Source organism: Gadus chalcogrammus, chromosome 4, assembly GCF_026213295.1.
Source record: "Gadus chalcogrammus isolate NIFS_2021 chromosome 4, NIFS_Gcha_1.0, whole genome shotgun sequence".
Lineage (NCBI taxonomy): Eukaryota > Metazoa > Chordata > Actinopteri > Gadiformes > Gadidae > Gadus > Gadus chalcogrammus.
The window spans coordinates 11,492,872-11,516,562 of record NC_079415.1 but is presented as its reverse complement, the minus strand read 5'-3'; the positions used below and the strand labels follow the sequence as shown (position 1 = coordinate 11,516,562).

General features: G+C 46.8%; 1 protein-coding gene across 2 annotated transcripts in view; it reads left to right on the top strand.

Moving 5' to 3' along the window:
• LOC130381317 (ephrin-A5b-like) overlaps positions 1–5,956 on the top strand; it is a 55,955-nt gene extending 49,999 nt beyond the window's left edge. Inside the window, exons 3-5 of one of the 2 annotated variants that reach the window (XM_056588834.1) lie at positions 4,875–4,940; positions 5,143–5,223; positions 5,798–5,956. In XM_056588834.1, the coding sequence (XP_056444809.1) occupies positions 4,875–4,940; positions 5,143–5,223; positions 5,798–5,943 (293 nt within the window). In that variant the 3' untranslated portion in view covers positions 5,944–5,956. The remainder of the gene's footprint in view (positions 1–4,874; positions 4,941–5,142; positions 5,224–5,797) is intronic. The other variant, XM_056588835.1, reaches the window with a different exon arrangement.
• The last annotated feature ends 17,735 nt before the right edge of the window (positions 5,957–23,691 follow it).

Sequence of the window (23,691 nt, the reverse complement as noted above, 5' to 3'; positions counted from 1 at the left end):
TCTCTCTCTCTCTCCCCCTCCCTCCCTCTCTCTCTCTCTCTCTCCCTCGCTCTCTCTCGCTCTCTCTCTCCCATGTTTTTCTAATAGAGCACCCAGTGTGCAGCGGGGGCCCCGGGAGCCGATCATAATCTCAGGGGATAGAAAACCAATTTTCCGAAGAGACAGTTGAGAGCGATGACTGTCTGCGTGTGCAGAGCCCTCTTCCTGCATCAAAGCCCGGGTTCTGGGCTTGGATAGGCCACGCAGATCTACATTGATAATCAAATGAACCCTGGCTACAGACAGAGAGAGAGAGAGAGACAGCGAGAGAGGGAGAGAGAGAGAGAGCGGGAGAGAGAGAGAGAGAGAGAGTGGGAGAGGGCGGGGGAGGGAGAGAGGGAGAGGAGAGAGGGAGAGAGAGAGAGAGCGGGAGAGAGAGAGAGAGAGAGTGGGAGAGGGAGAGGGAGAGAGAGAGAGAGAGAGAGAGAGAGTGGGAGAGGGAGAGGGAGAGGGAGAGGGAGAGAGAGAGACCGGGTACAGCGTCCCTGTCGTTGCTGCTCCTAAGCCAAGGTAGATCGAGACAAAGGGCTCTGTCCCCCCTCCCTCCTCCTACAGATAAAGCCTTTGCGCCGACAACAACCATCTGATCCCCGGGTATTCGTATCGGTCGGCCGCTAATTCACCTCCCAGGCGCACCGACGCCTTGGGTTACCCCGCTCTGGTGGCGCGCCGAGACGTCCGCGGCGGTGTGTGTGTGTGTGTGTGTGTGTGTGCGGGCGTGTATTTTGTGTCCCGTCCATGTCTACGTGCCGATGCAGAGAGATGTGTGTTAAGGGTCACGAGGGGTGGCGTGTGAACGCGGGCGTCACGTGTACCGCTGTGTTATTGGAGTGTGACCGACCCAGCCGGGATGGCTCTCAGAGCTTAGGGCCCGACTTCAATGCGTTCCCTGGAATAGGAGGAGGGGTACATCGAGGTGGTTCTCCTCTACATGGGAACAATAGAATTTCTTAAAAAATGGGTCTGTGTATAACGACGGCGGCAGTCATTGCCGATCCATCAATTTGTCATAGATTGAATTGACTCATGATGACATGAGTAGCAAACGCGGGTCACAAGTCATCAGAGAGTGAAGTTTTGAATGTGAGCGTGAGGTATTGAATGTGCTGCGTCCGAAGGACACCCATGCCAAGAAACGGGTGCTGCTTCACTTTAAGAGGTTGTCTACGGTATGTACTACGATGGAGTGCTAAGCCCAAAGCACACACAGCGGGAATTTCTGTTCATATTTGTTAGACTGAAGCCGAAACATTTGTAGAATTATATTGTGTTATTGGCGCTTGAATGGAGCCGTGCTGTATTTTTACAATCGCTTCGTTTTAGGACGCAAGTCTAATTATGAACGGGAGGATTCAAAAAGGCTATTTTGTCACACGGCAATGTGGCTTTGGGCTACAGACAGAAAACCCTCCAGAATCAGAGTGAGTCAGATGGACAGACGAAGAGTCAAGCGGACAAGGAAGAGGTCAGAGGGCGAACAGGATGTTGGCAGGGCGGGTAACAGGGTGAGGAGTGGACCCTGTCCTGGTGTCTTGATGGGCGCCCCCCCTCCAGCGGGCCGACCGGCCAGGCGGGGTGGCCCAGCAGGGTGCCCGTGTTCCGACAGCGAGACAGTGTGTGGTCTGGGTCAGGGGTCAAACCCTTGGGGCGGCAGTGAAACCCTCTCCGTTATAGAACACCACCTTCTCCGCTCCTCCACTATGACCGCTCTAGTCTAGACCGGTGAAACGCCGTTCATTAACCGCTCCACGATACCACACACGTTCCTCCTTTTCGACCTTTCCGCTCACAAAGTGAAAACATCACAGTGTAATGTTTACAGAAGGTTTTGTTTACTTCCTGCACAGGAAGTAAATAAAACCTTCTATTTTGTTCTCCTCCTATAAACGCATGAAACGTGTTAATGCGGGGTAAACAAACCCTTCCACCTTGTTCACTTCCTGTAAACGCTTCATCATGCCGGGTAAATGGCCCCAGCTACGTATAGAATAAGGACAGAATCACCAGAGAGAGCCTGTGAGTCATGGAGTGGAGTTGTGTTGCTTGGCTGCTTGGGTTTCCTCTCTCCAGCGTCGGGTTGTAAATGGCTCGTCGGTCTCTCCTTGAGTTAAAACCACCGGTCCTGTTGCTCTTGCTAAATGGAGTGTTGCTATTGGCTACGCAGTGGTTCATGAGCAGAACAACACAAACACAGTAACGGTTTCTGCAGTAGTAAGTGGAAGTACAGGACGTTCGTCTCTATTACCCTCTCCATCCTTAAACCCGGCGCGCGTCAACTCACAGTCTATGGCCCGCGTGAACAATGTTTTAGACTGGAACTCATCCATGACCGTGTATTTATGGGAAGCCATTGGACGATGAGAGAGAGAGACGTACCAGAGAGAGAGAGAGAAAGACAGAGAGAGAGACGGAGAGACTGAGCAAGAGACAGAGAGGGAGAGACAGATAGAGAGACATAAGATAGAGATAGATATAAGAGAGAGAGAAAGACAAAAGAAAGAAAGGGATAAGAGAGAGACCGAGACACAAAGAGACAGAGAGATGGAGAGAGAGAGAGACATAAGAGAGAGTGGGACAGAAGGAAGTGAGAGACATAAGAGTGAGAGAGAGAGAGAGAGAGAGAGAGAGAGAGAGAGAGAGAGAGAGAGAGAGAGAGAGAGAGAGAGAGGAGAGAGAGAGAGAGAGAGAGAGAGAGAGAGAGAGAGAGAGAGAGAGAGAGAGAGAGAGAGAGAGAGAGACATAAGAGAGAGTGGGACAGAAGGAAGTGAGAGACATAAGAGTGAGAGAGAGAGAGACATAAGAGAGAGAGAGAGAGAGAGAGAGAGAGAGAGAGAGAGAGAGAGAGAGAGAGAGAGAGAGACATAAGAGAGAGTGGGACAGAAGGAAGTGAGAGACATAAGAGTGAGAGAGAGGGAGACATAAGAGAGAGAGAGAGAGAGAGAGAGAGAGAGAGAGAGAGAGAGAGAGAGAGAGAGAGAGAGAGACATAAGAGAGAGAGAGAGAGAGACATAAGAGAGAGAGAGAGAGAGACATAAGAGAGAGAGAGAGAGTACAACGTGTAAGACGGAAGGAGGATGGCAGCTAGGGAGGTAGCTGCGCGTTCCTTCCCCGTCTGAACGCATGTCGGTTGGGTTTCCCCTACCGCCGTCTGGCTTCCAACAGAACCCGCAGCGCGTTCTGGAGAGGTCTCCCATCGCTTGGCACCCTCTTTTTATCATGTGTCAAGGCTGCCACCGCTTTCTGATCAATGTCTTTGAAATGAGAGACAGAGTTGTCTGCCGGGCTGGGGCGGGGGAAAAAAAATATACACAGGGCTGCAATGTGGAGTGGATTTACGGCTGTGGTCCGATCAAGCCTATGAATATCTGCCCAAGGAATGTGGAGCTCTTGTCCGGCAGACTGACAAATGTGCAGAACTTTTTAGCACATGGCGTAATGCACACGACGTGAACGGTGTTGCGTACACACGGCGATAGCGCACAGATGCGCACAGTGCACACACACACACACACACACACACCACTAACACACACCACATACACACACCAACAGTAGCGCACACAAGCGGACAGTCACACACACACACACACACACACACACAGGTACATTTACCCATGCATACCCTAGCACACACACACACACACACACAAAAGCATTCATTCAAACACACATACAATAGAATGCCGACATGTGATTTTCCATTCAAACGAACACTCACACATCCACACAATGATGGCTCTGCATCACATGTAAGTGTGTGTGTGTGTGTGTGTGTGTGTGTGTGTGTGTGTGTGTGTGTGTGTGTGTGTGTGTGTGTGTGTGTGTGTGTGTGTGTGTGTGTGTGTGTGATTGTGTGTGTGTGTGGTCAGATTAAGAACAGTTTGAGACGCCGGGTAAACAGGAAATGACAGGGGTCAGGGTGGTGGGGCCCTGGAGGAGGCTCTGGGAAAGACAGAATAATAGATGTGGTGCGCGGGGAGACGAGTTTGTGTTAGTTTGTGTGAGTGTGTGTTAGTGTGTGTTACACACGCTCATGCATCACTTTTGGGAAATTCAACCCCGCCGCCCAAATACATAAACAGATGAATGATCACATGATTGACCGGCTCTCATGGAGGACCTAAATGCATAAGCCTTCAGACTTAATGTGTTGCAGTGTAATATATGTATGATATGTGTCACGTCGTGACTATATGTTATGATCGTTTGTGCGATTTACATTTCTTTTGAATACATTTTGAGTAGGAGGCAATATCAATGACCTTGTAGGACTGCTATGGTCTATATATCTTTGGATAAATTGTTTTCACGGCTTTACACTGTGTCATCGTCATGTTTGCCGTCATCAACTGCATAAATGGCATCTCTGTAGAATCTATGAGCTCAATGTTAAGCCAAAGTCACCGATCAAGACGTTTGAGTTGTTGCAGCCGCACTGCTGAAGAAACTCTTTTTGGCATGTGTTGAGACGGTTTTTCGTCCAGTTGAATCCTCAGTGTCGGAGGCTGAGCCAATAGAATCAAGGCGTGGGAGAAACAGGCCTCCGACGTTCAGCTCAAGCCAATGTTACAGAGTAGCAGATGTTTCCCCGAGCAGCCAATGGGAATCCTGCGTTCCAGGTTGTGGCTTGTGTAGATATTCACCACCAGATGAGTTTAGCATAGCATCGATGGGACTAAACAGGGATAAAGATATTTATAAAGTTTGAGGAGTCATGGTAGAACAAAACGTTTCACCGTTCTGGAAGGAAAAAGGTGCTCTGGGGGAGGGGGAACGCAACAACAACAAAACAACAACAAAATTGTTTACCCAGGGCTTCTTTCATGTGTTCACAGCCTCTACTGTTGACGAGCGTGGAAAGAAAAGTTGCCTGCGACTGAAAGTGTTCGTCAGACCTGCAAGTGAGTGGAGAACGCACACACACACACACACACACACACACACACACACAAAAACACGCACACGCACGCACACACATGCACCAGTGTGTTCCTCTCAGTCATTTCACTGCGATCCTTCGTGCCTCCATTTCCTGGCTGTTGAAGTGAATGACGTTTGACTCCTATAATCTTCACATCTCGCCTCACGTCTCCTTTGTCGCAGACAATTGTGTGAAAAGCCCTGGCAACGCGCAGGAAGGCGTCGATTTTGATGAGCGCAGCCACAATTCCCTGGAGCCGCGAGGTTTGTTTGACTGCGTATAATTCGTGCGTATGTGTTCTGTGTGTGTGTTTGTCTGTTTTTGAGTTTGGGGAATGTTTTCCGTGGTCTGGCCCTTTCATTGTGATTGTGTGTGTGATTGTGCATGAGCTCATGTTTATGTGTGTCCTTACTTTTCTTAACTTTCCACACACAAACATCCTTTGTATTATTTCGCCGTCAGAAGGGCTAGCCGGCTCAACGACTCCACCATTCAACTCTGTCACACAATTGTTTGAAGTTGCGGTCTCAATGATGATACTTAACCTGTTCCTCATTCTTGTCTTCCCTCCATCCCTTTCTCTCATCCCCCCCTCCGTCTCTCATCCCTCCCATTCTCATCCCTCCCCCTCTTATTCCACCCTCCCTCCCCCATCATTCCTCCCCCTCTATCTCCTCCCTCCCTCCCCCCCCCCTTTCCTCCCTGCCCCCCTCTCTCCTCCCTCCTTCCTCCCCCCCTTTCTCCTCCCTCTCTCTCTCCTCCCTCCATCCCCTCCTTCTTCCATCACTCCATCGCTCCTCCCTCCCTCTCTTTCTCCCCCCTGTCTCCCCCCTCCAGACGACACCAGCCACGAGGCGGCCGAGCCCTCCCGCGGGGACGTCAGCTCGGCCGGGCGGAGCTTCAACTCCCAGTGCCTGCTCAGCTGCTCCCTCCTCTTCCTCCTGCTCCTCTTCGTCCCAGGGGGGACCCCTCTGTCTTTATAGCGTCGAGCACGTCGCCCCACAAAAAGACAAATGGACTGTCCCATGCGGACCTTACAGACACCCCACCCGCCCCCATCCCGACCCAGCCCACCTGATCTCTCTCACAGGCCCCGCCCCCACGACCCCGACCCAGCCCACCTGATCTCCTCTCACAGGCCCCGCCCCCCTCCCCCACGACCACGACCCAGCCCACCTGATCTCCTCTCACAGGCCCCGCCCCCCCGTCCCCCCACACCCAGAAGAGCACTTTGGACTAAAACGAAAGCGACAATCTCTCTCACCCTGGGGAAGCTAATAGGGGAGGGGGGGGGGGGGGGGGGGGGGGGGCGACACTATGGGAGCTTTGTTTGTTTGCGACATCGGGAGATGGAAAAAAAAAGAAAGTGAAATGCCAATTAGTGTGTTTGTTGTTCAAGCGTTTTAACGGTGGATGCCGGTCGTCAAAGCGACGACCTCTGAATTAGCCCGGATGGTGCTGTAACGTTGTTAGTATGCAGATATTAAAAAAACACAGTTCTAACAACGCAGAGCTTGTTACACAAACAGCAACACACAACAATAGACAGACGCGCATACATCTTTCTGCCACACACACACACACTCTCAAACTGACCCAAAACACTAAACAAATTCAAACGGATCATTCTTTTTTCTGCCAACATTTGAAAAACAGTAAGCACAAATACGATCACCCCTCAAAATCTCCTCATCTTCGAAATGTTGCGTTGACATCCCATGTCATGTTGCGTCACATGACCATGAAAAGAAGTTCTCTGGAATTTGATCCACCAGACCCATTGATAATCAGGTACGCATGCGGGCCGATAGGAAGGCAAATCAAGGATCTTTGGGGATGTTTTTTTTCAGACTCATTGCCAAGAGGAAGGATTGAGACTTTTGGACTTTTGATTAAAATTATTATGAGTTTGGATTTTGCTGTCTCAGAGACCAGGGAAGATTGAAAGACTTCCCAAAAACAGTGAAGAGCAGAGAGGAAAAAAATCAGGAAAGAAAGACCTCAACTTTTAGTACTTTCTTTGCTCTGAGTTTGGTGTTGGGGGGTTAGGGTCTGAGAGGGATTGCATAATGTATTTTATAGAAATGAATCTCATTATTCAAGTGTAGCAGCCCTTACAGGCCTGTTCTATATTTGAGAGGATGAATTCGTAGAAGTCGATATGGTATTTTGCCAGGCAAACGTATTTTCCTATTTATTGTGAAGTCCTTGTGCTTTTTTTCTGTTCTGGTTTGGTCTCTGCTACAGTAGAACAAGTGAAAACATTTTCCAACGCCCTAGCAACCGTTCCATTTGATAATACCACACAGGTTTTTATTTCTTACAATCTGCTCATTGTATACAGTCGCTAGCTCTTCATTTAGTAAACCTCAATTAACTGGATCTTTTTTACGCGTTTTAAACAGGCTGTCGTAATCATATTAAGTATGGGTATTTGTGTTTCAGATTAGTCATAACAAATTGCACACGGAACATGTCTGTTTTTATTCTTACTTCTCATCCAGTCGCTTTTATTAATCACTATCATAACATGACAAGATTACAATTATGTACATAAGAATCAAATTCCTACAAACAAATTCAGGGACGTGTCCATGCCTACCATGAGAGTCAGAGCCACGGTCAGCGCTCCACAGTGAGGTTAGGGGGTCCGCACGACCCCGACGACAAGCAGGGAGCACACGGCTCCATACTTTTCAGTGGCTATCGATGTTTGCAGAGTGACCACTTGATTTAGAGCCCCCCCCTTGTTTGATTAAGTGGCCCCCTCGATTTGATGTCGTGCAGAGCTGCCCCTTGAAGAACCATCAGCAGGGACCCTCCTCTTCCTCGTAATTGCCGGAGCGCAGGATGAACCAACGAGAGAGGAAGATAGGGACAGTGAGAGAGGGATGACTGAGAGAGAGAGAGAGGGAGAACTGAGAGAGAGAGAGGACTGCAACAGAGGACAGAGAGAGAGAGAGAGAGGGAGGGAGGACTGAGAGAGAGAGAGAGAGAGAGAGGACTGCAAAAGATGACTGAGAGAAGGAGGACTGAGAGAGGGATACTGTACTGCAGGAGTCGGCGTTCGTTCTCTGCAATGAATGTCATTCTGACACTTAGTGGAGGTGAGAGATATGAAGCTAGAGGGGGAAGGTACTATATATATATATATATATATATATATATATATATATGTATATATATTGTACACATAACCGTAAGACTGCGCATAAAAGGTTTTCACCAGAAGAGAATATGATTGGGTTACCGAGGTGCTCCGGGGAGAAACCAGGCGTTCGTAAAAAGCCCGGCCGTGGTTGTCTACGGGGAATTCAGAAAGCTGGCTACCACGGTAACCTGGTTACAGTCAGGTGGTGTGCACATCAACGCACAACACTTGTAGAGCATTGCCCCGCTGCTTACTACGGTCAAACTCGTCGTATGATGAGACTGATAGTAACACACGGTCAGTGACATCGGTCCCTCCATCCCTCGACCACAGACCGGGAACTCCCAAGTCGGTGCGCCTGTGGATACTGTGTATCCAGCGATGAATCAACGTAAAACTTTCAGTGTTCGATTTTTTCCACACCCACTTTTTGTAGGAGCAATTTAACCCAAGACACAAGATTACCCCGTTGCTAGAGAGTCGATGTTTGATATAAAAAAAAAAAAAACTGCTTCATTTCATTTTTCTATGTCTTTTTATATGAACAAAAAAAAAGATTGCACCCTATCTGTTTGTTGGAGATAATGCTTGTGTGCAGTGCAGATATGGCACATATCAAAAACATGAATTCTGTCAATGTTCGGCATTACGACTATTTACATCCATCTCACTAACCAGAACTTTGTCTACTTTCTACCTTTACTGTTGTGTACCCCACTGTGGCGTCGGCACCTCTCGGGGTTGCTGAGCGTTTGTGAATCCCTGTGCTTGGTTTGTACCCTTCACTTCTTGTTCACTTTCACTTTTTATGCTAAGCTACGTTAGCAGTCACATCATGTATGACCTCCATTGCGGAGATGGCAAACTCTTTTCTTTTTTGTACAGAAGCCTGATTGCAAAAGTGTTTGTTTTGTATTAGCAGGAGAATTTGAGGTAACTTTAGTCCATTTCTGTTTCTATTTAATGTTCCATGTGGTTTCTTTTTTGTACGAGGAGGGAGAGTTAGGTTTAAAAAAAAAGATATATACAAAAAAGAGACTGCGCTTCACTTGACTGTGGTAACATGTAGCCTGAAGCTAACACCACTGTGCCCCTGGTTGCCTAGTGACTCTGTCCCCCGCCCCCCCACTCCAACGTCCCTAAAGTCAATACAGGAAGTGCAGGAGGGGTATCCATCCGTCCGATCGAATGAGCCACATCACACGCCTGCATCCCCATTGAACTGTACGAGTCTGCTCCATAGAGTGATGCGTGGGCACTCCAGAGTGCAACGCTGTCGGCGGTACCGTGTGCCTAGATCACTCCTGTCCCACCGTCGCCTTCCTGTAACCCCGCCCAGGGCTAATTATCTATTTATTGTATCTGCTGTCTCTTGTTTTTTGTTCTCTCTCTCTTTATCTATTTTTCTCTGTCTCTCTTTTTCTCTCTCTTTCTCGTTTCTCTCTCTGTCTCTCTTTTTTTCTCTCTCTCTGTCACTTTTTTTCTCACTTTTTTCCTCTGTTTCTCTGTTTCTCTATCTCTTGCTCTCGCTCTCTGTCTCTATGACTCTTTTTTTTTCTTATCACTCTCTCTCTATCTCTCTCTCTCTCTCTCTCTCGCTCTCTCTCTCTCTCTCTCTCTCTCTCTCTCTCTCTCTCTCTCTCTCTCTCTCTCTCTCTCTCTCTCTCTCTCTCTCGCTCTAGACTAGAGTATTGACTCTCCTTCATGATAAATTCCTTCACTCCCGTTTAATTTTTTTATTGTTTTTGATTTATTTTATTATTTTCGTTTTTCTACAAAAGAAGGCCATTGTTTGTAAATACACGTGTTGGAGCAGCTATGACTAACTAACAACAAAAAAGAAAAAAAGACTTAATAAATATTTCTTTGTCGTTGTAATTACAGCGTCTGATTAATTATTATGCTAAAATGTGACATTGGCGTGAAACGCAAAGCGAACGTGGGTAAAAGCGTGAGCCTATTGTGGCGAAATGACAAACTCAAAGAAAACAACTGTCACCCCGCGTTGGATATTGTGTTAGCGTTCACTCACAATATGCATAATCACACAGACTTCCTGGAATTGGGTGAACAGCTGTTTCATTATAATCTGGAGGTGATTCACAAACTGGGAAGGAGAGAAAAAAAAACTGAAATGTTCTATTAATCCTGCGGCAATGTACGCAGCCTTTGGGAAATGTGCCAGAAAACTGATTCTGGTATCTTTCCATCGGCCTGCCTTCACTCTCCAAGATATTGGGCAACAAAAGAACAGGCTGACTTAAATGAAGCAATTTCCTTTCTAGTTTCTTTGTAAACAGCTAAAACACATTTAAGACGCCCGAGTTAAAAAGTATTTAGAGGGGCTTGAATGGAAAGCAGCTTTGAAACCAAATGTAAGCCCTGGAATTATACCAGGTTCCACTTTGTTTGGTTTGCAATAAGACAGACCGGTTGAATCCTGAGTGTTCAGCTGTTGCTGCTCCAAAAGAAGCAATCGAAGGTGGGGATCAAAAACAACAGAAACATAATTGAAACCAAAGACTAAACCACAGGATTGTGACGGGCCAACCCACAATTATGCTAGTTTAGCATAATCCTGATCTAATCTTCGACGATACTTCATCATTACACCCAGGCCCATGACCCCTCTGTCTGTCTGTCTATCCAAGAGATAAATTAATCTGGGATCCAGCAGTTCTGTTAGAGTAGGACCTCTGTGGGGGAGACAGCACAGAGCCTGGGTCACAAACCAACAGTGGTGGACGGTACTCAGACCACGTAAAAGTTGAGATACCTAGCGTAAAATATTGCTCCAGTAAAAGTGGAAGTAATTCATTGAAACGTTGACTTGAGTAAAAGTATAATAGTACTTGGCTTTTAATGTACGTAAGTATCAAAAGTAAGTAATTTGGTGTAATGTAATTCCAATGTCTTGCTATGTCCTTTATACACTCATTTATGGTTAAAAGAAACCCCACTAACACTCTCAAAATACAATGCTTTCTATTTGCAATATCTGGTACTGATATCATTTGAAATGATCATAATTACCTCTATGTGTAACTTTAGATTGGATGGCGAATTCTTGAAAGAGGAAATCGTATGCTTAGGCAGACAGAGAAAGCACTTAAAAATGAATGAGTCGTTCTTCCTTTCCACTACTTCAAATAGTTTGCTTCAATATTGCCATGGGGGCTCAATTTCAATACATGGTGCTTCTTCCATTATTGTGTGTTGGCTATAAACGTAAACGTGACAGCAAAATTCGAAGGCTAAACAGACATGCTAGGACCGAGTTGGGAGAAACCCGCCCAAACTGCTCGAATCACGATGTGTTATGATTGGTACACTTCACTCATTTGGATCTGTCACTTTATTGTCTATGGTCACGCATGCTGCCCACAGCCAGACACTCACACATACACACACACGCACGCACACACGCACGCACGCTCGCAGGAGCCAAGTGCAGACAGACAAACATGTGCGCACAATCAAATTCACGCGCGCAGGGGGCAAGCATGGGGACACACACACAAACACACAGCATGCATGTCTTGGAAAGGAAAGTTGAAAGGAAGGAAAGGTTTTTCGAATGGAGTGGGGTAAAATACAAAGTCTCACAAAATAATGATACATCCTCTGATATATAAGTAAAGTACAGATACGCTAAAAAGTTACTTAAATACGGTAACAAATTACTTGTACTTCGTTAATGTCCACCACTGCAAACCAATAACTAAAATCGTAGGGGTAGCACAATGTTTCCGGTTTAATTGCGGAGACATTCTTCCGAAGATAAACTCAATCACGAGGGGCGAGATGGATATTTTAGAAGAAGGTTTATATTAATGTTTTTGAAACTTTTAAACACACAGACACACTGCCTTGCAACGTTGGTGTAGGGAGGGCGGGCCGAGTTTTAACCAATAATGTTAATTCACTGACAGAATTAACATTATTGGTTAAATAACTAATAACATTCCCAGCAACATGGTCAATTCAAATATGAAGCAAAAAAGCCAAAAAATAACACGTCCCAGAACATCTACTTTAGCACGATGCCGTCTGTTTTGACACCAGCGTGTCCTCTCTCTGAGGACGAAGGACCGGTGTTGCTGTGGCTGACTTTCAATTTGTTCTTGGGAGGCAGACGGGGGCCGCGGTGACCCACTTCAGCTGAGTTACCTCCTGAATCTCCTCATTCTGGGAGACAATCGCCTATTATTGGGCGCCAACGCACCTGTCATAAACCAGGGCTCAGAGTCTCCATCATCGGGAAAGACACAAGGATAGATGAGCACGGATATTTATACAGCTGCTGAAGCCATGTCAAGGACTTCATGGAAATAAAGACGATGGGAAGGAGAAGCTGTCTAGTTTTACAAGGAGCCGTTGTCCATAACGATTTTAAAGATCCTTAGTCTTAGTTTTAGTCCTTAAAGATAACCGTAAGTGTGTTAACCTGCACTGTTACTTTTCTACTGCAGTTGTTTGCTCCGTGACAAAATATCTACACTAGAATGTTCTCAAGAATGGAACATGCCCATCACCATGTCAATCAATAATTCCGTTTTTTTATTATTCTGTCCACATTTGCCAAACCCACCGTGAACAAAATCTCAGACGACCGCAACTGTCGTCTGAACGTGATTTAGCTGATGGTAGCTGACTCAAACCACTAGAGGTTGCTAATGGGGAAACGTGCATGGTGCAGGTTTAAAAAGAAAACCCTCCAAAAGGAAACCGAGATTGTAAATGTGTTCTAATTCTACCTCACGTCACGAGGGAGCCCCGCGACATGGAGACGGACGGAAGGCCAGCGGCGGCTCTCTGCCTGTTAACAGCAGGCCTCACAGAGCCTGACGCCTGATTGGAGGATACGTCCGATTGGCCGAGCACAGCTGGGAGGAACCCCAGCCATCCTGAGAAGCTGTCAGTGTCGGGAAACATTTTGGGCTGCAGCTCGTGTTTGATTTGGGACCGGGAGGATTGAGCCATATGCACTTAACACTGACACATAGGATTATATATGTGTGTGTGTGTGTGTGTGTGTGTGTGTGTGTGTGTGTGTGTGTGTGTGTGTGTGTGTGTGTGTGTGTGTGTGTGTGTGTGTGTGTGTGTGTGTGTGTGTGTGTGTGTGTGTGTGTGTGTGTGTGAGTTTTTGTGTGGGTGCGTGTGCGTTTGCTTGCGTGTGACAAGGGAAACGCCAGTGGAAACATTTAGAAATAGCAGATGAATGATCCCAACAGTCCAAATATTCATGTTGAAATTGGCTTGTGTTCACCAGTAAATGTGCTGGAGAACAGGAAAAGACAGAGACAGACAGAAAGGTTCCAGTACCCAGAGTGCGCCAAATGAGTAATCTTGGATCCAGGACTCATACTATGTTATACAGAACTTCTGATCCAGCAGTCCTACTATGTTACAGCAGAAGGTATGATCCAGCAGTCCTACTATGTTATAACAGAACGTATGATCCAGCAGTCCTACAATGTTATAACAGAACGTATGATCCAGCAGTCCTACAATGTTATAACAGAACGTATGACCCAGCAGTCCTACTATGTTATAACAGAACGTATGATCCAGCAGTCCTACTATGTTACAGCAGAACTTCTGACCCGGAAGTCCTACTGTATTATAGCAGAACTTCAGATCCAGTAGTCCTACTATGTTACAGCAGAAGCTCTGATCCAGCAGTCCCAGAAAGAGTCTGGACCGGGACGCAGCAACTGCAATGGGCAGAGCTACGCCTTTATTGTAAAGGAAAACGCCCGCTCACCCTGATTTGAGCTAATCTGCCGATCTTAAACCTGATTGTGAGAGTAGCAAAAGGAGTGAGCGAGTTGCGGTGAAAAAAGCTTTCCCTCCCATTGAACGAGCCACGATCATGCTGCCTATCGAGCACCTTCCTAATCCCACCATCTACTGATTAATGTTGCCGTCATGTGTCGCAGCGTGAAGGACACCCGGCCGCTGTGATCATTGGATCTCCCCAGGATGGAGCTCCACCGGGACCTCCTCTCCCTCCCTCACCGTCGCTTCTGTCTCCGTCCGCGTGGCCAAGGGCTCGGCACCGGACGGACAGCACAGAGTAAGGGGCCGGGGGGGAAATGAATTGTCTGGGCATGAGAGGTAATAACAACAACAACAAGGGGGACCCCTTAGGAGACGCATGACCGCGTTAGAAGTTCCAACCTTTGTCCCGTCCCCCCGTCCCCCGTCCCCCTTCTGCAGGAGCGTGGCAGCCAACCCTGAAGCAGCAGCGGCCTATTTCAGACTCCATCAGGGGAGGACAGGGTCCGTCCAGCCTAGAGGACCGGCTCTATTACTGGACCACCAGTATTCCCATTCCCATGGAGACCACGCCCAGAGGGAGCGAGACCAATTCTCTGTCATTGTTGGCGCACGTCGCTCGCTCTTGAAAAACGAAGACCCATTTCGGCATAATGTCGGCCCACTCAGTGATTCTTCTCGGAACGCTGAAGCCTTGGACCAGGTGGAAAAACAAAACATGTTCATCTTCCCGGAGCCTCTCTTTTCTTGGAAGTGGAGGAGTTTTCTGAAGAGGGAGTGAAGTGAGGCCAGAGCGAACAGTAAACACGGAGCAGTGGCCGAGGGAGAGGCAGCTCAATAGGCTGAATCGATGGCTAAGACACTCGTTCTTTACTGTAAGTGTGGGGAAGAGAAAATCCATAGGTTTGTGATGGGTATTATAGGACAGTTATTGTTGTTTTGGCCACTTATACAAACAGCCTAGAGAAATACACGTCTGTGCAGTTCGCCTACACACATTGTGATGCTTCATTTCATATGACTAAAATTAGGCTAGAAATAGATGAACATTCAAGTTCAGTATCTTTGTTGACAGTGAAACATTGCACTTTTGGAATGTAAAATGTATTCACCATTGTTGAATGAGGTCATATCAGAACGGCTGCCGTGGGCGGCCCAGGGACAAAGATTGAAGAGCTGAAGGGGATTTGAAAGGAGAGGAGTTGGGTGGTCTGGAAACTTTTTCTGTGGTATCAAAAATCATTCTTGTTGAAATTGTGTTTTTCCATTTCCTTCCATTGTCTTATCGATAGTCAGGGCCCAAAAAATGTATTTCACATGGCTGTTAGTTAGTTTAGGATATTAACTTTGTTAGCAAAGTGAGTAGCCTAATAGAGACGAAACACGAGCAAAGCGGCGCGTTATATTACTATTTCAGACACCGGACAGCGTAATGAGATGTGCGTGGGACAAGTGTATGCTAATTTGACGTTGTTTGGAAAGGTATCGAACTCTTGGTTATATTTGCTCATTGGATTGAAGCGACCTTTTCCTTTTGGGTCCGTGTTTTTGTGCGTATGTATGTGTGTGTGCGTTTGTGTGCGTGTGTTTGTTTGTGCGTGTGTGCGTGCGTGCATGTTTGTCTGGGTGTGTGTGTGTGTTTGTGTGTGTATCTCTGTATACACATATAGATATATAGATATAAATATATAGATATAAACATCTCTTAATGTTAAGGGCAAGATCCTCAATCGATTCTAAATCAAGCAGCATAAATCAATGAAATAATATAGGGACGAAAGTGCAAGGCCAAACTCATAGTTCATGTCTCTCACTGAGCTCGATGAAGCTCCGCCCCCACCAGGGCTCCATCCAATCGGACGAAGCCCCGAGGTTTGTTCAAACAGGGTGACGACATCCCACTCAGCAACGATAAAGTGGAAACCTAGAAGACTTCAAAATGTCAAACGTCATCTGTTGGCCCCTTTCCCTCTGAGCCGACAAACAGAACTGAACCCTGGGGAACCCCGACCCTGGGCAGAGCTGCGTTGTTCTGCCCCGTGACCTGTATCTCAACCTGGGTTAAACTCTGGTCCACCGCAGTTGGCTCTACCTGTACAACCAACCGCAGAATGTGAGTACTGTGAGTGCAATGCTTTCCTCAGTATACTATTACATCCTACTGTTGTGAATCGTACTCTGCGCGCTCAATCTGATGCTATCTGGGAAGTCTGTCTATCCGTGCTCAACTGACCATCACATTTATTACAGCTATTTGTTTCAGGTTATCTTACTTTAAAATGACCCAAACCACTGATTTCTGTTTTGGTTTCGAAGTGTTATCCAAAACCAGGAAAAACCCAAACGATTTTTTCCGCCAGTGGTCAGGTTCTCAAATGTTCACACAGTTGCCATAGTAACACGCCACATTTCATGTTGCTCCCATGATAATGAACACACGTTATCCTGCCAAGTGTGCAGCCAAAGTCATGAAGTCAACTCAAATCATTCTGCAATAGATATATGTAATGGCTTTATGTTCCAAGTAGGCTGCCTGCCATGGTGTAAAGGAACGTACCTTCCATTTAACAGCCTGGCGACCTGCCTGGTCAGAACCAAAGTGGACCACGGTCTGAGAATTAAAGGCAAAGCCTATTGACTATAATTTAGTTTAAACACTTTTGGAAGAATCCATAGGCCACTTGTTGAGGCCTGCTTTGGCTGACAGTGAGTATCAAGGCAGAAGCATTGACAATGCTGGCGCTGGCAGCATCAGCATTAAACTTTGCTGCCTCAGCAACCTTCTGAGTATTGGGAATAAAAACTGGGAAGTACCATGGATTCTACCGTTCTCCTAAAACGGGTTAGCCTCGTGAGACCGTCCTGATCTCTGAGTTCGCATTTCACTGTTTCTCTCTGCAGATCAGTCTGGCCTCAATCCTGTTAAAAGCCTCTTTCGGAAAAAGTTACCAATGATGGGCCAATCAGTGCTAGTAGAAAGGGAGTTTTACGTCATGATAAACAAAGAGTACCGCAGTCTGCAGAATTTTTTAAACAATGGCGGAGCCCAAGGAAAGCTCGGAGGGCCCTTCCCAGAGGAGCAGATTTAGGAAGAGATTTGCTTTACCTCCGACAAATTCGGCAAGTGCAAAGACAGCGTCTCTGTCGTCCCTTGTTATTTAATCTGATTGGCTGGAGAGTTTTGAACAGCAAAACACCAATCCCCATATGTGGAAATCAATTACTGCCCAGCCAAGGCCAGACTGATTTCATTGCGAAACGCAAACGTGAATATCTGATTGTTTTCACAAGAAAAAAGGGTCCCAACTAGATGGGAGGATAATTAAAACCTGATGGTAATATGGAATGGGTTTGGATACATTAAGTTTGGGTAAGCAATGTAGTTAAGGTCAGGGTTAGGATATTTGAGGAGCAATGCATCATGGGGAATAATCCCTATAAATGTATATTTAGTCGATCCTCTCCCTCCTGTAATGGAGGACCAAAAATGGCTCTTCTTCGCCAGTGATTGGGGACACACACACAGGGGCACTAGCAGTATAATGCAGGATTACTGGTATTCCGACAGTAGCACACCAGCACAGCGTTGTGTGCAGTAGCAGGTGCCCCCGTGCCCCTAGAAGTACAGCTTGTTCAGGATTCCAGAGCCCTCCCATACACTAACAGAGGCCCCACGGGGCCCCAGACGACCCCACACATTGACCCTCATCACCAACAGAGGATGGGGCAGAGTTACCTTGTAGAAGGACTACGAGAGCTATGGTTCATCTCCAGTCCGGCAGACTTCTCGGCCCTTATGTTCAAAATATGTAATCTGGATCAGAATGATGAAGGAAATCCGATCGTTTGCTATCCAGGATCAGGTATTCCGTTTTACTCTTGTGTCAGTTTGTCAAAGCACTCCACTTGATCCTGATACAATTTTTCAGGATATCCAAATCCGGATTACCAGTTCTCTAAATGGGACTAGCCTTCATATCACAATCTAGCCTACTGACTATGTATAGAACAGGAAGATTAATCAACCTTTGCTTGATAAATCTCATATGATTAATACACAGTCATAAAAAAATAATAGTAAATAAATATATGGTTTTTCGACTTGTACTACTATACTAAGGTGAGTAGCTGTAGTACCAGAGTTTGTTTAGTTTGAGTACCACTAGACCTAGGTAAGAAGTAGTATTACTGAAGCAAGTAGCAGTACTACTAGAGTTAGGTTAGTAGTAGTACCACTATCCCTAGGTTAGAGGTAGTAGACTGAAGGAAGTAGTAGTACTACATCATTAAGTTAGTTGTAGTACCACTAGACCTAGGTTAGAAGTAGTACTCTTAGTAGTAGTAGTGAGCTTGATCATGCTCTACCACGTGTGGTGGGCGGCGGTTTCCATGTGGCTGGCCCCGCAGAGACGCCCAGGCAGTGTTGTTACAGTGTCTCCAACAACACAACAGTGTGATCCACACAGAGCTAAACACAGGGGACGGGGAGCGTCCCCCGGCACTCTGCAGGCAGGTGTTCCTCCCTGCTCGGCCACCTGGTGCACTAAGCACTCACACATGCATTTATATACACACGCACACACAGACATGCAAACACACACACACACATTTACAGTCTCTCACACACACACACACACACACACACACACACACACACACACACACACACACACAAATTTACATTCTCACACACACATTTACACATGAACAAACACACACACACACATACACACTTTTACACAAACACACACACACACACATTTACACTCACACAAACATTTACAGTCTCTCCCTCACACACACACACACACACACACACACACACACACACACACACACGCGCGCGCGCACGCACGCACGCACGCACACACACACACACACACACACACACACACACACACACACACACACACACACACACACACACACACACACACACACACACACACACACACACACACACACACACACACACACACACACACACACACACACACACACACACACACACACACACACACACACACACACACACACACACACACACACACACACACACACAGGGGAAAACAGCCTGTAGCCCCAGAAGAATTATCCCAAAGGTAAGTGTAACAGTCAGCAGCATACCATGCACTGCAATACATATGTATGCGCATGGCTCCGTGTGTGTGCGATCGTACACCATGTGTTACAAGTTGTTCATATAAACAGCCATATGTGCGGAGGGAGGCGGTTCAGATCCATAATTACTGAGCTGTTACTGGCGCACAACAGACCTGCTGATTATGAATAATAGGGCAGCCCTACAGTGGAGCGGTTCCCACCTATTGTGCCTGATACACGCGGGAGACTGGAAGGCTGGAGACTGTACCTTCGGGGGATGAATAATCTATAAATCAGCCTGACATGGCGGCGTAATTACTATACAGATCACAGACACTGGCCCTGTGTATTCTCAAGGTCCATGAACTTTGCCTTTTTGACAAAACACTGCACACACACACACACACACGTTGTGCTACACAAACACATTCATGCATACACAAACACACACACACACACACACACACAAGGATTCCCACACACATAACCACAGGGACGCACAAACATACACACAGCCCTGCACATTGGAAAACAGAAACAAAAGGGCATAGCCAAACACATTTGCAAACACATGCATAAAAACAAACACGCACACACACACAAACACACACTGCAGCAAACAGAAGCATCACAACTTTGACAATGCGTCTCTGCAGACCAATACACAGGTGAATACAAACGAGACACACACACACTCACACAATCACATACTCACACACACACTCACACATACATACAGCAATAAGCTCTGGTGGATGTAAGACCTTCTAATTTCAGTGTTAATATTGCATGATTTCACGTTGCCTGCATGCCTCTAATATCTTCAAAGCAAACATTTGCTCATTTGAGGAGCAAACTCTTTTTAAATGTAAAATAAAATGTTGTTAGATATTCCTCCTCTTTATTGTTTTAACGTTACTGTTGCAATGTTTATTTCTAATAAATAATATATATGGTTCATCTGATGTTGATCAGCTTTGATGTTTGTACATAAAATATTTAAGTCTTCAACAAAAATAGAGAATATTCACTTTAAACTACTTTAAAGTGCCACAAATTGGACATAATCAAACAGAAACCATTGGGTACCATTATTAAAAAAACAACAGCGTCACCATTTTTGTATTGCCTTGTGAGAGATGCATCCACGCTATTGTACTGGTGTGTCACAGAACGTACTTACGGTTAGAACCAGAGTGCTAGAGAGTGAGTTGCATCATCTGACGATCAAAACCATCCTACCTTCACTTTCAGGTGGTTCAAGCGAGTCATTTGAAAGAGTGGAAACGATGCATCACTATATTGTTTTTCTTTTTTTTAAATAAAAAAAGTAAATAGCGGCAGTAGAAAAGTGGAGGCTCATATATATATATATACACACACACACACACACACACACACACACACACATCTAGAGCTCTTAATTGCCCCAGCGTGTGGGAAATTCCATATATAGAATAACTGTCTGGCTCCGTTCATTAGGGCCAATGTTTTTTATGGCTTGGCTAATTAGCATAGCTTTACAGTGCACCGCCACCTGTCTGGGTCGGGCCTGTTTGGGGATGACCGCGATTGGGCTAGTTTCCCATGGCAGTCAGACGGGGGATCAGGGGGGCGTGGCCTGCCGCAGACGCTCACTATAGGGGCTGATGGATGAACAACTGGAGTCCATTACTCATACTTTACGTTACCACTCAGAAGAAGGCATTCCCAGGGCTCCATAGGGAGTACACACGCACTGTATGTAAGTATGCACAGAGAGATTAGGAGCATTTGTGGTTTGTACATTTGTTCTATTATTAACGCAGATATTGAAGTAAAGGTGAAACAAATAAAGATGTTGCGTGTGTTCTCGTGTAATTCTGGGCCTCATTTGGACATTTTGCATTCATTTGTTTTATTAAAGCTTTGTGACTGGATAAAAATGTCTCCAAACTAAATTAAATGAACTGTTTGTTTCTACGCGCACACCATGCACTAGCCCACACACGCATGCTTGCACGCCTGACACACACACGTAGACACACACACACACACACACGTAGACACACACACACACACACACACACACACACACACACACACACACACACACACACACACACACACACACACACACACACACACACACACACACAGCTACAGGTCTCTAGTGGAACAGCTGCTATCTATGGCTCAGGCAGCCACCACGTGCCCCACTAGGACATAGTTACAGTAGTATGTGTAAAGGACTGGTCCCACGTTCACGTAACGCATGGGGTTTACGGATCCCCTTACGTCCTTGCGGACCCTCCTTGCGTCCACCGCAAGGGCCTGACGTGCGGCTCCCAAAAATTTTAACCTTCCGTCAAGGCGACGCAGCAGCAAGGGCTGTGATTGGTCTGCTTACAAAAAAAAAACGCAGAACCATAAATGTTCACGACTGTGTCGAAGCGTTTGCGTGAATGTGGAACCAAAATCAGCCCTTAAGTGTACCATAAAGACATGAGGGTCCCCCAGCCGGTTCACCGGAGGTCCTGCTCAAGCAAAAAGACTCTGGAACATTCTCCTCTGGACGCATAGGTCGCCCTCCTGGCTCATGCTTAGACGGTGGAGGCATTTACACAGGGCTGTTTACACTGTATCACAGAGGGAGACGTGAATGTGTCAACGTCTGTAGCTTGAGGGTCTATGAGTTCGACACAGCGGTGAACACATGTCTGCTGTCGTCCACAGTGTGGAGTGTCACATCCTAGTCGATAATCTAAACTTAGAGGACAATGAATGGGAATATTGGTCTTGGCTTCCAAGGAGCTGAGATAATAACACATGTCGGAGCACAGCTGTGTGCGTGTGGGGGGAGGGGGGGGGGACATCAACGCAGTCCGTCAAAGGTTCAACACTACTGCTCAAGGAAACGATCGGATGTGTTGATAGGGTTGATGAATGGATGTGACTTTCAGTTTTCAGCGACGCCACAATATTTCCATGCTCCCGATGTCCATGTACAGTCCCACTGTTATTCTGCCTGAAAGCCCATTTTATTGAATGAATCCACCAACGTAAAGAATCAGAGAATAATCACTAGAGAAAGCCTGTGAGTCATGGAGTGGAGTTGTGTTGCTTGGCTGCTTGGGTTTCCTCTCTCCAGCGTCGGGCTGTAAATGGCTCGTCGGTCTCTCCTTGAGTTAAAACCACCGGTCCTGTTGCTCTTGCTAAATGGAGCGTTGCTATTGGCTACACAGTGGTTCATGAGCAGAACAACACAAACACAGTAACGGTTTCTACAGTAGCAAGTGGAAGGACGGGGCCTTGGTCTCCATTACCCGCTCCATTCCTTAACCCGGCGCCCGCCAACACACAATCAGCGGCTTGCGTGGACAACTAAGGTGCAAATGTCTTCGACGAGAAACCATGTGTGCTCTTGTTTTTATGGGTTTTTATTATTTGAAACCGCACTCTTGTCACGGTGTACAGGAAACTACGTTATTTTATGTGGGCGAGTGGTCGTCGACATTTCAGTTACGGTGGGCTTTTACTACGCTAGCTTTAAAGCAGGTCTCCATTAGAGGTTTTCTTTGTTGTCCGTTAAATCTTACGTCCTTCTGAAAGCGGAGTGCATATAAAACCGCCCGTGTCTGAATAAAAGATGCGGCGGGCCGGACCGTAAAGACAACAACGTAATGAGATCATGTGCTGTGTGGAAGTGGCCTCTGGCAGGAGACTCCCTCACCCTGCCAAGTGTACGAGGAACCAGGCACGGGTCAGCCGTTTCCAGCGTGATTTATGTTCTTCCGTATCTGACATAATGAGCGCGCCAACAATTAGCTTGAGCAGGGAGCGCCGTAGCGCGCTTCGCTCCTTGTCAGCACTGACCCGTGCGAACGCAGCTGCCTTTTTAACAACGTCGGGGCAAACTCCAAGGGTTTTAATGGCCGGATATCACAGCCACGGCCGCAACCGCCGCGGCTCATTATAACAGCATCTCCTGAGTGGCTCTCACCTAGTCACCGCCAAGCACGAGTCTCTCCGCTTCCTGCCGCGTCGACGGGACCTTTTAAGTTTTGGCGGGATGTTATATTGACTCTTTTCCTTTTTTCTGTTTTACTGCCCGCTCGATGCCAGTGAGTAGAGGTGCAGAATGGAAATAAGGATTAAACACAGGCCAGGTATCACTGTGTGTCCCGTGGCTGTGTGTGCTTGAGTTAGCATCATCAGGAAGTTAAAATGGGCAGTGAAACAGGATACGACCCCGGGTGCGTTCCAAAATGTTGCTGCTTCGAGCTGAGGCCTGATCACTCCAGCATCGAGAACCAGCGCTATCGCCCTTAAAGGAGCCGTGTTGAATATCGACCGATCGGGACAACTTGCTGGCTCAGCACTGACCGATCACAACGTTAACGACTTAGCAGCCAATCTTGATACATCTGGAGACTTTGCGCAAGGTTAATCTCAATAGAGGGACAATTGGAATGCGGCCCTTCTTGATGCGCTTTCTTTCACGTGGCCTACGCCTGCGTAGACTCGCTGTGTGTGGCGCTCAGGAGGGGAGGTGCACTTCCTGCCTTCAGTACCCGGGCTATGATGGGAAGAAAGAAACAGCGTTCCCTGGGATGGCAACAACACATGATGCATGTGGTGATCGTCCTACCCGCATAGCTCCGAGCCTGCTGGGGTTGTGGTCTGTGTGGTCGGTGGTTCTGCATCTTCAGCGAGC